This window comes from Panthera tigris, chromosome A1, assembly GCF_018350195.1.
Source record: "Panthera tigris isolate Pti1 chromosome A1, P.tigris_Pti1_mat1.1, whole genome shotgun sequence".
NCBI classification, from domain to species: Eukaryota; Metazoa; Chordata; class Mammalia; order Carnivora; family Felidae; genus Panthera; species Panthera tigris.
The window spans coordinates 131,720,188-131,734,228 of NC_056660.1; the positions used below are offsets into that span (position 1 = coordinate 131,720,188).

The 14,041-nt window shown below is 36.9% G+C and overlaps 1 protein-coding gene across 1 annotated transcript in view; it reads right to left on the minus strand.

Annotated features, from left to right (window-relative positions):
* ADAMTS6 (ADAM metallopeptidase with thrombospondin type 1 motif 6) overlaps nt 1-14,041 on the minus strand; it is a 296,246-nt gene that overhangs the window by 72,651 nt on the left and 209,554 nt on the right. Inside the window, exon 14 of the mRNA XM_042987636.1 lies at nt 2,761-2,863. Within this exon, the coding sequence (XP_042843570.1) occupies nt 2,761-2,863 (103 nt within the window). The remainder of the gene's footprint in view (nt 1-2,760; nt 2,864-14,041) is intronic.

The window sequence follows — 14,041 nt, forward strand, 5'->3', positions numbered from 1 at the left end:
ATTTATATAGAAATGCAAAGCATTCAGAATATCCAAAGAACTCTTGAAAAAAAGATCGAAGTTGGAGGAACTTACACTACCTGTGTCCAAGACTATGCAGTTATAATAATTAGGTCAGTGTGGTACTAGCATAGTATTGCTGCCATTTCATTTCTTTGTGCCTTGTGCACATTTCATTGTGCATTTCTATTGTTGACAAATAGATCAGAGAAACAAAATAGAGTCCATACTACAAATACACACCATACACCCAAATTATTTTTAGACTGTAGATCTAAATGTAAAGACCAAAACCATGTGGCTTTTAGAAGAAAACATAAGAAAATATCTTCCTGAGTTGAGAAAGGCAAAGATTTCTAAGATAGGACACTGAACACAATAACCATAAAAGGAAACAAAATTGAAAAATTAGCATTCATCAAAATTAAAATCTTATACTTATCCAAAACACCACTAAAAAATAATAGGAGAGGGGCACCTGGATGGCTCAGTCGGTTAAGCAACTGATTTGGGCTCAGGTCATGATCTCACAGTTCGTGAGTTCAGGCCCCACATTGGGTTCTCTGTTGTCAGCACGGAACCCACGTCAGATCCTCTGTCCCCCTCTCTCTCTGCCACTCCCCTGTTAGCTCTCTCTCTTTCTCACCCTCTCTCTCAAAAGAAAACATTAAAAAAAAGTAACAGGAAGCTCCAAAGATGGGAGAAAATACTTGTAAAATTCATCTGATAAATGACTACCACTCAAGAATAAAAAGATAAAAAAACAATTAAAAAACAAGCAAAGGATTTGAACAGACACTTTACAAAAGACTTATAAATGGTCAACAAGCACATAAAAATGTCCACAAAAAAATGTGTGTAACATAATCATTGGTCAGAAAGTGCAAATTAAAACTGCATAGAGACATTATTTTCTACCGGCCAGAAGACTGAAAATACCAAATGTTGGCAAGGATGTGGAACAAGCATACCTATTGGTGGGAGTGTAATATGGTACATTATTTTGGAAAAACATCTGGCAATTACTTTTAAAACTAAACTCACACCTACCCTATTGCCCAGCAATTCCACTCCTAAGTATTCACCCAAGAGAAATGAAAACATATGCTCACAAAAGACTTCTACACAAATGTTCACAGCAGCTTATTCAGAACAGCTGAAAACTAGAAACAACTCAGGTGGCCATCAATAGCAGAAAGGGAAAACAAACTGTTTATTACAATACAATGCTGCTCAGCAATAAAAAGGAATAAACTATTCATACATGCAATAACATGGATGGGTCTCAAAAACATTTGGCTTAAGGAAATCTTGCCCAAAAGAGTAAATATGACATGATTTCACGTATATGAAGTTCTGGAACTGACAAAACTAATCTATGGTAATAGATTCAGAAATATCAGAACTGTGGTTTGCCTCTTGGAGGAAATAGGTAGAGGCAGCTATTGACTGGGAAGGACTATGAGGACTATGAGAATCTTGGGGTATGGTAATGTTCTATATGTCAATAGGGTTTTACAGGTGCATGCAATTGTCAAAACTCAGGGAGAGTACAGTTAAGATTTGTTCATTTAAGGGGTGCCTGGGTGACTCAGCCAGTTAAATATCTGACTTCAGCTCAGGTCATGATCTTGTAGTTCATGAGTTGGGGCCCTGTGTTGGGCTGTGTGCTGACAGCTCAGAGCCTGGAGCCTACCACGGATTCTGTGTCTCCCTCTTCTCTGCCCCTCCCTTGCTCACACTCTGTCTCACTCTCTCTACTTAAAAAATAAACGTAAAAAAAAAAAAAAAAAAAAAAAAAAGATTTGTGCATTTCATTGTACATAATCTTCTCTCTCTCAAAAAAAGTAAATATTGAACTGTGGTTAATGCTATACGTGTTGAAGTACTTAGAGGAAAGTATATTAATGACTACAACTTACTTTGAAATTCATCTAAAAAATAAAATAGATTAATGGATAGAGAGATGACTAGTCATATAATAAAGGAAGTATATTAAAATGTGAATGGTAGAATCTTGGTGGTGGGTATAAAGATGTCACGGTAAAATTCTTCTAATACTGTTCCACTGGAAAATTTTCAAAGTAAGATGTTAGAATAAAAAACAAACATTGAAGTTTTTTAAAAGGGTATTCAATTCTTCCAAGAGAAAATTCTAACAAAATTTAATTTATATTTTGAGAGTACAAGAAAACTTCTTGTGTTTACTAAATAATTTGTGTTTGATACATGCCAAATTAAAGGGTAAAAATGTTTCCCAACACTAAAAAAAGAATAACAATAATCTAGGGGAAGATCCTTGGCCTTTGGCCAAGAAAGAATACAGATTTTCCTGGCCACTTTTGAGTTGGTTTATATTGTTATAATCTGTTTTTAGGGTGATAATTCTAAATATGCAATGATTATAAATGATTATAATGTAATGTCCATATATCCCAAGGAGGTCTCAAGAACTCAAAAACATTATTTGGATTTATATCCTTTCCAGGACTTGAATAGAATAGAATAGAATTAGGTTTCTAAAAACCCTGTTAAATAGAATTAGGTTTTAAAAAACGATTTCTGATCATTTTTACTAACATATAAACTTTATTACAGGAAACTTTATAGTACTGTAAGCATTTTCCTGCTTTGATTTGCAAACACTAATTTTTACTAGTATGTGTATGAATGTATGTGTGTGTTTGTATGTATTTATATATTCTTTCATATTTGCAAAGCTCTCAAGCATGATGAATGCTCTGCCAGATTATACATTACCTCCAGTATAGGGTTTCCAGTTATAATACTTTCCACGGAAAGGCATATTGTCAAAGTCTGCACACTGTTTCTCTCGAAAATCTCGGGCCCCCAAAGGACATGGCTAAAATAAAATAAAATCATAAATGGTATGATTGTTGAAAAATACTGAAACTAAGGGACAATGTCCCTACAATTAAAATTGCCTAACTCATCACATTAGTTCACTGCCTGATGCTATGGCTATAATTCTGGTATTTGCTTTACCGTTTTACAACCAATATTCAGACTGAAGATTCTGAATTGTAATCTTAGCCACAGAAGAAACAACTGAAGTAATTTAAACAAAATTAAGCATTAAGACAGTTTCCGTATAACTTTACACTCAGATACATGTCATAGTCTACTTTACAATCAATCCATCAGGTAGCTCCTTATAAACACACACAAAAACTATGTGAAGAAACTAAAACACAAAATCTCTTTTGGTAACATTATTTGAGGTCCATTTGCCACAGCTACTCCCAGCTCTTTATTTTAAGGAATCAAGAGGCAGGTTTGTAAGACAACATTCAGTACTATTAATTGTGGTTTGGATCCCCACTACTATAGCTGTTTACTGTCTAGCCTTGACAAAAACCATATTTTAAGATGTGGAATGAACTGGGCAAATGCTATGCCTCAAGTCTAAACACCTTCAAATTCAAGGAATTTGGACTTATTAAGATTTACATTTAATCTCTGAACATCACAGAAAGTAAAATACTAAATTGATTCAAAACATGTGCATATGTTGGGTAGGGAGAGAGAAGGATGTTGAGAGGGTGAAGAGAGGGTTATTTGTTTTTAAACATTTGGAATGCTTCTTCTACCTGAATTTTTTAAAAAGGAAAACCTTGCCAATGTAGTTAGGTCTAGATTCCAAATACCACAGGGCACCCTAAATTCAATCTCTAAGTTCACAAAGAATTAAAAGTACAACATCTCACAGTATTTGAGCAATCTGACCTAACTTGACTTATCTTTTAGAGTTCTGCAGTTGTGGCACCTAAAAAACTGTTACTGCTTTTGAAATATGGAGAAAATAACCCCCTTACATATGGAAGAACAAAACAGGTCAGTAGATAAAATTCTTAATTGCGAATAAATGATGAGTAGATTAAACTCTCAGAGGTCATTCTGAGATTTTTACTACCCTCCCTTGGATCTCTACATTTATAAGGTTTTCTGAGGTCAGTACGTTGTAAATGGTCCCTTGAAGAATGTATGAAAATAATAGGCCAGGGGCGCCTGTATGGCTCAGTCAGTTAAGCATCCAACTCTTCATTTTGGCTCAAGTCATGAGGACACGGTTCATGGGATCAAAGCCTGCGTCAGGCTCTCCACGAGCCTGCTTGAGATTCTCTCTCGCTGCGCCTCCCATGCTTGTGCTCTCTCTCTCTCTCTCTCTCACTCAAAATAAATTTAAAAAAATAAACATTTAAAATAAATAAATAAAATATGACACTGCAATATCAAACCTAATGATTGTGCTTATCAATCACCCTTCTTATTTGCCTTTTACAAAACAGCAAATAATTGTTTACCATAGGTTACCTAGTGCATCACTTCCAGGGTGTTTTGTTTCATGGTGTGCTTATGTTTGGGTCAAAGAAAATCCATTCTACCTACTTTCAGGGAATCTGACACAAGGACTAAAGTTGTCAGTGGCTTTGCCATGCAGCAAGACTGATTTTTAAGCAAACATCATTGATTTTTTTTATATATATAATACAAATACTTTGAACTCCAACTACAAGTTTTCATATAATACTTAAGTATTTGTAAAGCACCAACCACCTAAACATTCATTCAAGCATGGCTTTTAATCTAGTTGGAGAAACCAGATACAAATGCTACCCGGGCATCTGAGTGGCTTAGTTAGTTAAGCAACCAACTAGATTTTGGCTCAGGTTCTGATCTCACGGTTTGTGAGTTTGAGCCCCATGTTGGGCTCTATGCTGACAGCACAGAGTTTGCTTGGGATTCTCTCTCTCCCTCTCTATCTGACCCTGCCTGCCTCCTTGCAGGCACTCTCTCCCTCTCTCTTAAAATAAATGAATAAGCTTAAAAAAAAATTCTACCAGATACATAGCACTGTCTCAGGCAGTGAATATACAACAGCATGGTACAGGTGACCTATAGGTGCTGTAATAAAAGTAAAAGATCCATGTGTCATGTGATTAATTAGGGAAATATTTGTGGAGGAGGAAAATCTCAAGTATATTATAATTATAAAAAAAGTATTAAAAATAATTACCCTTTGTTAAAAAAATGTTATGTACTTTATTTTTTATTATTTTAGAGAGAGTGCAAATGAGCGAGGGAGAAGGGCAGAGGGAGTGGCTCAGTGTGGAGCCTAATGCAGGGTTCAATCCCACGACCCTGGGATCATGACCTGAGCCAAAATCATGAGTTGGACACTCAGTCGACTGAGCCACTCAGATGCCCCAATAACTATCCTTCATAATATTATAAAGTATTATAGGAATTGAGCTGGCTGAGAGAGAAAAAATTTCTAGGCGGAGGGAACTATTAAGAATGAAACCAAGTAAAGACATGGGCACAGGAAGGCAAAGGTCATATGTTGGGAACAGTTGGAGAAAGGCCATCCTAGGTGAAAGGAACTTATGAAATCATAAGAGGAGACGACATTTCATAGAAAACCACATGAAAAAGTTCTGAATTAACAAACTAAGGCATCATGAGGGCCATTCACAGAAAAACAAACAGAAGAAAACCACCCCATTCTTGACTATGTTGTAAGGAATCTCCTAAATACAGGCAAAGTAAAAAGTCCAACAGAAGGGTTTAATAAAGCATTTGGATAATATTTCATAAACTTTCTAATTTACACTCTTTTCCTGTGATAACCACTCCTAGAGTCACGATAATAAAAATATTAACAATGACAACAGCTACTTAACATTTACTAAGCATTTAGCAGGTACCCATTCTGTGGCACACTATTCAGAGGTCTCTAGCTGTGTTACCTATTCAAACTATCTCAACACTCTTAGGTAGTTACAATTAATAATCCCTTTTACCCAGTACACTGGGTACACAAAGGCTGCTTAATAATAGTTTCAAGGTGTAAGGACACTCCCTCATCTAAGTGGGGGTTTCCTTGAACTCTAAATGCTATAGTAACAGCATAAGGTTATAGCTCTGTTAAGATGTACAAAAACGTAACAGGAGTAACCGTCATTTCAGCTAGCAAGTTTCTTTTCTTCTCCAAACTACTTCTTGCTCATGTATAAGAGAACTAAAAGCAAACTTTTGGAGTATGATCAACCTGGAGTGAATTCTAATTTGGTGTATTTAGCAATGTACCTGCAATGTACTTAATTTTGCAAGCCTCATCTATAAACTGGGGATAATACTAGTATTTACCTCCCAGGTGAGGATTCATACAAACTGTTTAGCTCTGTACCTGGCGTACAGATACTGTAGCACTGAATAACTATGAGCGGCTGTTCTGGTCTTGGCTCTGGGCATTCTTAGATGCATTCCTCACCTTCTTCTACACTCTTCTGTATTTCAGGGGGACAAACTCTGAAAACTCCATTTCTCAGGCTTCTGTGTCTGCTGATTTCCGACAATGGTTCAGACAATGGAAGGCACTACGGCAGAAGCCAGAATGTTTCTCTCTCTCTCCACCTCAGGCAGCATTGTAGGCAAAAGCAGAATCTTTTTGTGACTCCAACTTCAGGTAACAGCACCACACTTACCGCCCCCACCACCCGTACCCTCCAACCCCATCCAGTTTCTGTTCCACCTTCTAATGTATAATCCCAGCCTCTGGACTCTGATAAAACTACTTCCTTCCTTGGTTTCCCTGGGAGGATGGGTGGCATCTTCCTGTCTCTTCCATCAATTCTTTTCATTAAATTCCCTCTATTAAATTCCCTCTATTTAAATATTCAGAGTGGTTCTTATGTGGATCCTGAGAAACTTAACAGAAACCCATGGGGGAGGGGAAGAAAAAAAAAAAAAGAGGTTAGAGTGGGAGAGAGCCAAAGCATAAGAGACTGTTAAAAACTGAGAACAAACTGAGGGTTGATGGGGGGTAGGAGGGAGGGGAGGGTGGGTGATGGGTATTGAGGAGGGCACCTTTTGGGATGAGCACTGGGTGTTGTATGGAAACCAATTTGACAATAAATTTCATATATTAAAAAAAATAAATAAAAAATAAAAAAATTAAAAATAAATAAATAAATAAATATTCAGAGTGGTTATATTATTATGGTTGGATCTTTATTGATAAAACAATAAAAAATAGCAACGATGATGATATTGACGAGGTATTTGGGAGACTGAACAGAGATGGTTTCTATGTATTATTTTTTGCAATTTGTTGGTTAAGTGCAGAGATTAGCCAACTTTTTTTTTGGTAAAGGGCCACATACTAAATATTTTAGACTCTTGAGTGTCATTCGGTCTCTGTTGCAGCTACTCAACTGTGCCATTATAGTGTGAAAGAAGCCATGGACAATATATAAACGAACAGTCAGGGCTGTGTTCCAATAAAATTTTATTTAGAAAAAGAGGGGACAGGCCAACTTTGGCCCAGAAGGTGTGATTTGTCAACCCCTTGATTTAGGTGTTAACATAATAGATACATATGTCCAGTAGCACTTTGAAGAATAACTAAATTCAGTGATTATTTTTGAGTCAATACAGAATCATATACTTTTGAGAAATGTTAGAATATAAACTATGTTGCTTAACATGCTTAAATCTCCTCTACAATTATTCCCCAAAGTGGTCATACAATCTATATAAGCATCTAACAGAAAAATAAAAAACTTTTCAGGAGCTGCAATTACTATCAGGTTCTTTCTTACTTTTAGCCCAAATCTGTCCTCCTATAACCTAGGGGTCTTGCTCCTTTCTTCTGGATCTGCACGGAACAATCTTACCCCTAACTGAAAGGAATCTAGACCTTGATGGCTTTCCTATGGGCACATCATAACCTTATCACTAGTCCTCTTAAAACCAGCCACCAAGAACTGGCCTTAAATGTCTTTCTTCTAATCAGCAAATACATTTATTTGCTTAATATGTGTCACACATGATGTAAGCTCTAGAGATAAAGCAATCGACAAAATAGATTAGGTCCCTGCTTTCATGGAGCTCACTCTAGTTGGAGGTGAGAAAGAAGAAAAATAAAGCAGGGTGAAGGGACTGATAGTGAGGTAGGAGGGAAGTTGTTTTAAAATAGTATTGTCGGAGAAATTCTCTCTTACAAGGTGGCCCTTGAGCAGAGAGTTAAAGGAAACTGAGGGAGTCACCTACATACACATGAGTGAAAATAAACAGTAAATGAAAAGACCCTAAAGCAAGACTGTACTAAGGATGTTCATAGAATAGCAGCGAGGACAGAAGGGCTTAAGGAAACTGTAGTAGACTTTACTCCATGCCTTTCTGCTTCTAGACTATATCAGCTAGTGTTCTGTTTTCCTGATTTCAATGCTTCCTTCAGTGAACGATCTGGATTTGTGTTGATTAGAAATTAGCTCAGTAGGAGTTGTATATTCTTGTTCCAAAGAATCAGAGTGATCAAGGAAAAGAGTAATTTCCTAAGGAAAAATTACATACAGTAGATTCTTTTGGTTGTTTTTTTTTTTTTGAATAAAGTGTTTTTTTAATAAAGCCTTTGAGTAAAGCGTTTAAGAAGTAATGCTTTTTACATTACTTAAAGGTAATAAATGCTGACACCATGCAAAAACTCTAACAGAAAACAGTGGGCATAAGCAACCAATTTTTTATGTAAAGCCTGACAGGTTTTCAGCCTCCTGTTGCTAACACTAATCAGGCATCCTCTCCTTCTAAAAAGCAACCAGCAGGACCCCACATAAATCCAGAGGGCAAAGCTGCAGGTCTCAGCATTTTTGATCTTAGTATTTTCAAAGAAATAAAAAAAATTAATATTAGCATCTTTATCAGCACTTTTCTTTCTACAGAGATATGTAACGTTAGAATGTGTTAGCACGTTCTACAGACTATCTTATGCTTCCAATTATACTGATTGTTTAAAAGCATCTTTTTTTGACTAAACTTAATACTTTTTATTGGTACATAAATCTAAAAAAAAATAATTCACTGGGCCATAAAAGTTGCTATAGAAAGAAATCTCAGCTTCCTCTCACAAACTTCATAGTGGCAGTTCTATTACTGAGGTTCTAATCCCAGTTTTGTCCCAAAGAATAGGGTGACCTTGGCAAGTCCCAGAAGCCCTTTGTGCCTTCTCTCTTTCATTTGCAAAATACACTCAAAATGCCATTTAACTTCAAGAGAAATACATCCCAAAATGTCTTGCAAATGAGAAAAATCTGCAAATACTGTGTTATATCTTATGGGTAATATAGTGTGATAAGAAAACCCAGCATGAAAATTCTTTCACCCCTTTCCCATTCTTTTCCTCTTCCTAAAGAAGTTAAGTAGGCTGGCAGGATACAAGGATTCTTACAGCCTCAGGTAAAACTGCAACGTGAGCAAAATTGGCATTTTATTCTTCTATTTCTTTTCTCTATTGCCCTTCTCACCTTCTGCTGCTTTTTCCTTTCTTGCTTCCACACTAAATGCACTTTGGCTTCTTCGCTATCACACCAGACCATACTTCAACACTCCCCAAGTTTAATTCTCTACTCCCTCTCCAGGATAGCAATACACTCTCATATATTCTATACCCTCAATACCAATATACTCTATACCAGTACTCTATTATTTACACCAATATACTCTTATATACTCTATATTAGTTACAGGAGAATACATGCAATTTAGATTCCAGCCCCTTGCTCTACTTAGCAAGTCGTGTATTTGACAATGGGACTGTGAAGAAAGAACACATTTCTATCTGTTCACCCAAACAGGCATCCCTTTCGAAAGCACACAGTGTCACATGGGCTAACAAACTCCTTGCTTCTACACCCTCTCTTAAAGGTTGCAAACAAGATTCCTGATTTCCTGGTTATCAAGTACTGTATGATTATCTCACTAAAGTTAAATGTAGTGTCCAATGCACACAGTGAATCATCTCAACTAGTTCTGATTCAACCTTCTTATATTTTCTCCCACAAAGATTTCTGATTTTTTTGTAGTTTCACTGCGTATTTACTTTTAAGCAAAAAGAAACAAAAGCCCGATAAACCTATAATGTCCAGACAAACTAGAATCTAGCTGTCATATTTGATACCATAATCTTCTATACAAGTTTTCAAACTTAAAGCTTTTTCTGTATAGCCTGAATTTAATTAAAATGCTATTTGAACATAGCATAACCTTTTCCCTTAAGCCTATTAAAATGTTAGTGATGCAGAGAGCAAAGGCAAAAGAAATGCAGATAAAATTAAATTTCCTTAACTTGCAGCCCATTGACAAATACTTGAGACAGGCAGAGTCTGACATTTCTGCAGGAACTCCCAACCGTCTGAATGTTAATGCCTGGCTAGAGGAAAAAACAACCTTAGCTTAACAATAGCTAGGCCTCCAGGATCCCCTAAGTCTTCTTTTAACTTATGAAAATCCTTTTGGAAACCTCCTTTGTCTCTACCCCTCCCAACTTAAAAGTATATAATTAATAGCTCCTCAGATTCCCAGAGCAGCTCTTTCTGCCCACTGGTCCTGTCCCCGTGCTTTACTAAAAACCACTTTTTTTGCACCAAAAACATCTCAAGAATTCTTTCTGATCTGTCTGCACCTGAACCCTTACATCCAATCACATCATTAGGAAAGAAACATTTACTTCGTAATTTTTAAAACATCCCTTTTAGAAACACAATAAACAAGCAAGCTCTATTCTGTGTCTAAAAGCTAGTCCTTATTTTTCAAAACACGATGCACAAGTTCATACTAACCTAAAGAGTAATGACATAGCTCCTGTTATTCTTTTGCCCTGTATATAATAATATAATAAATATTATATAAAACATTTATAAAAAATGCAGTGTTTGATACATCTCTGTTTTCTAATTATAACTTGGGACATGGTTATAACACTGTTAATGGATCCACTCTGTACCTTGTTATCACTTACCCCACACCTCTCCCTGGGGGCAAGGTCTGTAGGTTCAGAATGTTCTCAGCTATCTGGTTCTGCTGCAGGGTAAGGTTAGACTGGAAGTAAGACAATGTCAAAGGTGACCAAACTCTTTCAGAGAAGCTTACCTTGCCCAACCACCCCCCAAAGGCTCCATCTGTTTGTTATGAGAGCAGTGGATCAATACTTAGACATTCTATGCCTCACTGAATCCCTTCCTTGGTACTAGACTATTGCTCAGCTTTAGTCCCTCATTTAAAAAAAAAAAAAAATTGTTTTAGAGATGGGGTGGAGAGGGGCAGAGGGAGACAGAGAGAAAGAGAGGGGAAAGAGAGAGAGAGAGAGAGAGAGAGAGAGAGAGAGAGAGAGAGAATCTTAAGCAGGCTACACACTCAGTGCAGAGCCTGACTCTATCCCAGGACCCTGGGATCATGACCTGAGCCCAAATCAAGATTTGGATACTTGACCGACTGAGCCACCCGAGTGCCCCTAATTTCAAAATACTTAAAAAAAAAAACAAACAAAAAAAAAAACACAGCACTTATTCTTCCTCTTTATAAAAGTGATTTGAAGATTTAATTATATTTGCAAGTACTTCATAATTTTTGTAATCTACTTCGAAACAAAAATGTCTATAATTAATAGCTACACTGTATTGAGTACAGGTTAAGTATTAGAAAGTAGCACTGGGTGTTTTACATGTGTTACTTCTTTTAATTCTCAAACAACCCTGTAAGTTTGGTATAATTATGCTCTATTTCTATAGGAATTCCCTGAAGCTTAGGTATTTCAACCAAATAGCAACAAGTGTTACAGTGAGCAATCAAGCTTAAGTTAATTTGAATCCACAATCCATACTTTCCCCACTACAATTCTACGTTTAAATATAGGCTATATTTTCCACAACCAAAGCAATATCACGTTTGATGACTATAAGCAATGTGTTGAAGAAGAAAAAAATTGCGTGGTACCATGCCCCTCTAGAAAAGCTGAGAAAATACCCAGATACTACACACTATGCTTACATTTTTTTAACAGACCACAGACCACCCTTTTGACACCATAATTTTGTATAGTTTTGATGTATAAGATACAGGAAATGCAATGTTTAAGATGAAAGACAAATATGACTTTCCATCCCAGCCTGCGTGAAGCTTAGGTTTTTCACCAGAGGTTTTACTCCAGTTGTACAGGGCACTTTTAGGCAACCAACCTGAACAGCAGAAACCTGTGTAAAGGAGAAGGGCCCACAGTGCTCCCCAACCCCCTGGCTGAATACAAACAGCCCAATGGGCGACCTACCTCAAAATACCCATAAGCCCTAGCTGACCTAGGGATTGCTTACACCCGGACACAGGTACCAAAAAAGAAAAAAAGAAAAAACTGAAAATCGCGCACGTTCCATACCTCCTCACCTTCCCCCTTGAACTAGAGCCCCCCAGCACTGCCTAGTGGCAGACAGTATTTGCTTTGCTGTCCTGCCCACACCTCCCTTGGGGTGTATTCAGTAAACTATTTCCTTTGTTCTGCCTTGGGTGAATTCTTTCACTGCCTGCACTGCCAGGCTCCACTTCATCAGGTTGCCCCCCCTGCCCCCCCCCCCCCCCCCCCCCCCCCCCCCGCCAGTTACATACATTATCAAGCAGACACACAAATCACAAATAAAATAGAACAGGAAGAACAAGCACTTTTTTTTTTTTTGGTTTTGGAGAACAGCTAAGCAACACCAGGAAATTCTTTTTTGGAAATGTAGAAAAGTCCTTTTTTATGGCATTATGACCTCCTGAAAATTCTGTTCTTCAAACCCACGTCTCACAGGGGCCATGTCTATTTTCTATTTAGATTAGTTTATGATCTCAAATATTCTATTGCAGTTCCTAGTACAATGGTGAGACCCAATTTCATCCAATTCTATTATGTCTTTAATAAAAATTGGTTTCTCAGTAGTTTCAAGAGGAAAACCATTTTAATTTGTTCCTGCTATAGCTATTGTCTTCATGTACTATTCTGTCCTTGAGGCCTTATATGGATGTCAAAGAAAGCATGTTTGTCTAGCTGCTTCTGAAGGCTTCTGAGGGTGACAGATGATCATGTAGATGCCTAACACATCTTGATGCAGATAATCAGCCTTAGAGTCTAAAGTGTCAGTACCTTTGGTCTCTAAGCTGATTAGGTTGCTGTTGAAACTGGTCAGGCCAATTTTATAGCTGGATACAATTTTCTGACCTATTTTTAAATTTGTAAAGATTGAGATTTTTTTTATAAATTGCCTTTTCTATCTCTGGGGATCTTTTTCTTTGCAACTGGGGTAAATGGGACAGGAAATAATGGAAACATTATTCCTTTTCCACTGGAGAGCTCTTGTCTTTCTACCAGTCCTCTATCTTTCAAATGCCTGTGGTGGGAATTAAATCAGCACTGGGGAGAAGTTGTAGCTATCTTGTTTTCATGCTAGCCACTTTTTGAGACTGCTTGGCCTAAAGAGGTTCTTGGTCTTAATTTTTCCTCTAACCTAAGCAAAAAAGAGGACTGTCAGTCTTGCATATTTCAATCTGATTCACTAATGTAGAGATCCCTGTAGGAGTATCAAAACTTTAAAATAGTAAAGTGTTCCTTTGTGATGTATCTCCTTTCATCATGGCTACCAGACATTATGAATCTTAGAACTGATAGTGTTAGCCTCTTTATTCAGGTCACTAGGAAACTCAGAGCAAAATGTATGGCCCATATTAATAAATAGAAAGAATTATGGTACATATTTAAGGTACTAATCCCAGCCTAATATTATTTTCCTTTTCCTTGCGTTTTCTAATTTACTTCATTTTTCACTTATGATTTTAATGAAGCTAACGCAACTCTAATCAGAGTTATGACTAATAATGATAAATAATTATGATATGTAAAAACACAAGAACTAAGGGGTAATCTATAGTACTAGCTGGCCAATCACAGAAATGAGAAGGTCAAGACTGTTATAAGACATGCGAGACTGATAGGCTATGAGGAACAGGTTGTAAGACCTTAAAAGGGCATAAATTAAACAGCAGAGAGCAAGCTTCAAAGATTCATAAATAGGTGTTGCTACCATTTGACTCCTGATATGATCTCATTTTGGGCAATGATTTGAAAATTCTTCCAGGATCATTTCAATTTATCTTTTGTACCTTATTTAAATCTCAAGTGAGCTCTTGGATCACAAACGGCAAGCCAAAATGCTTA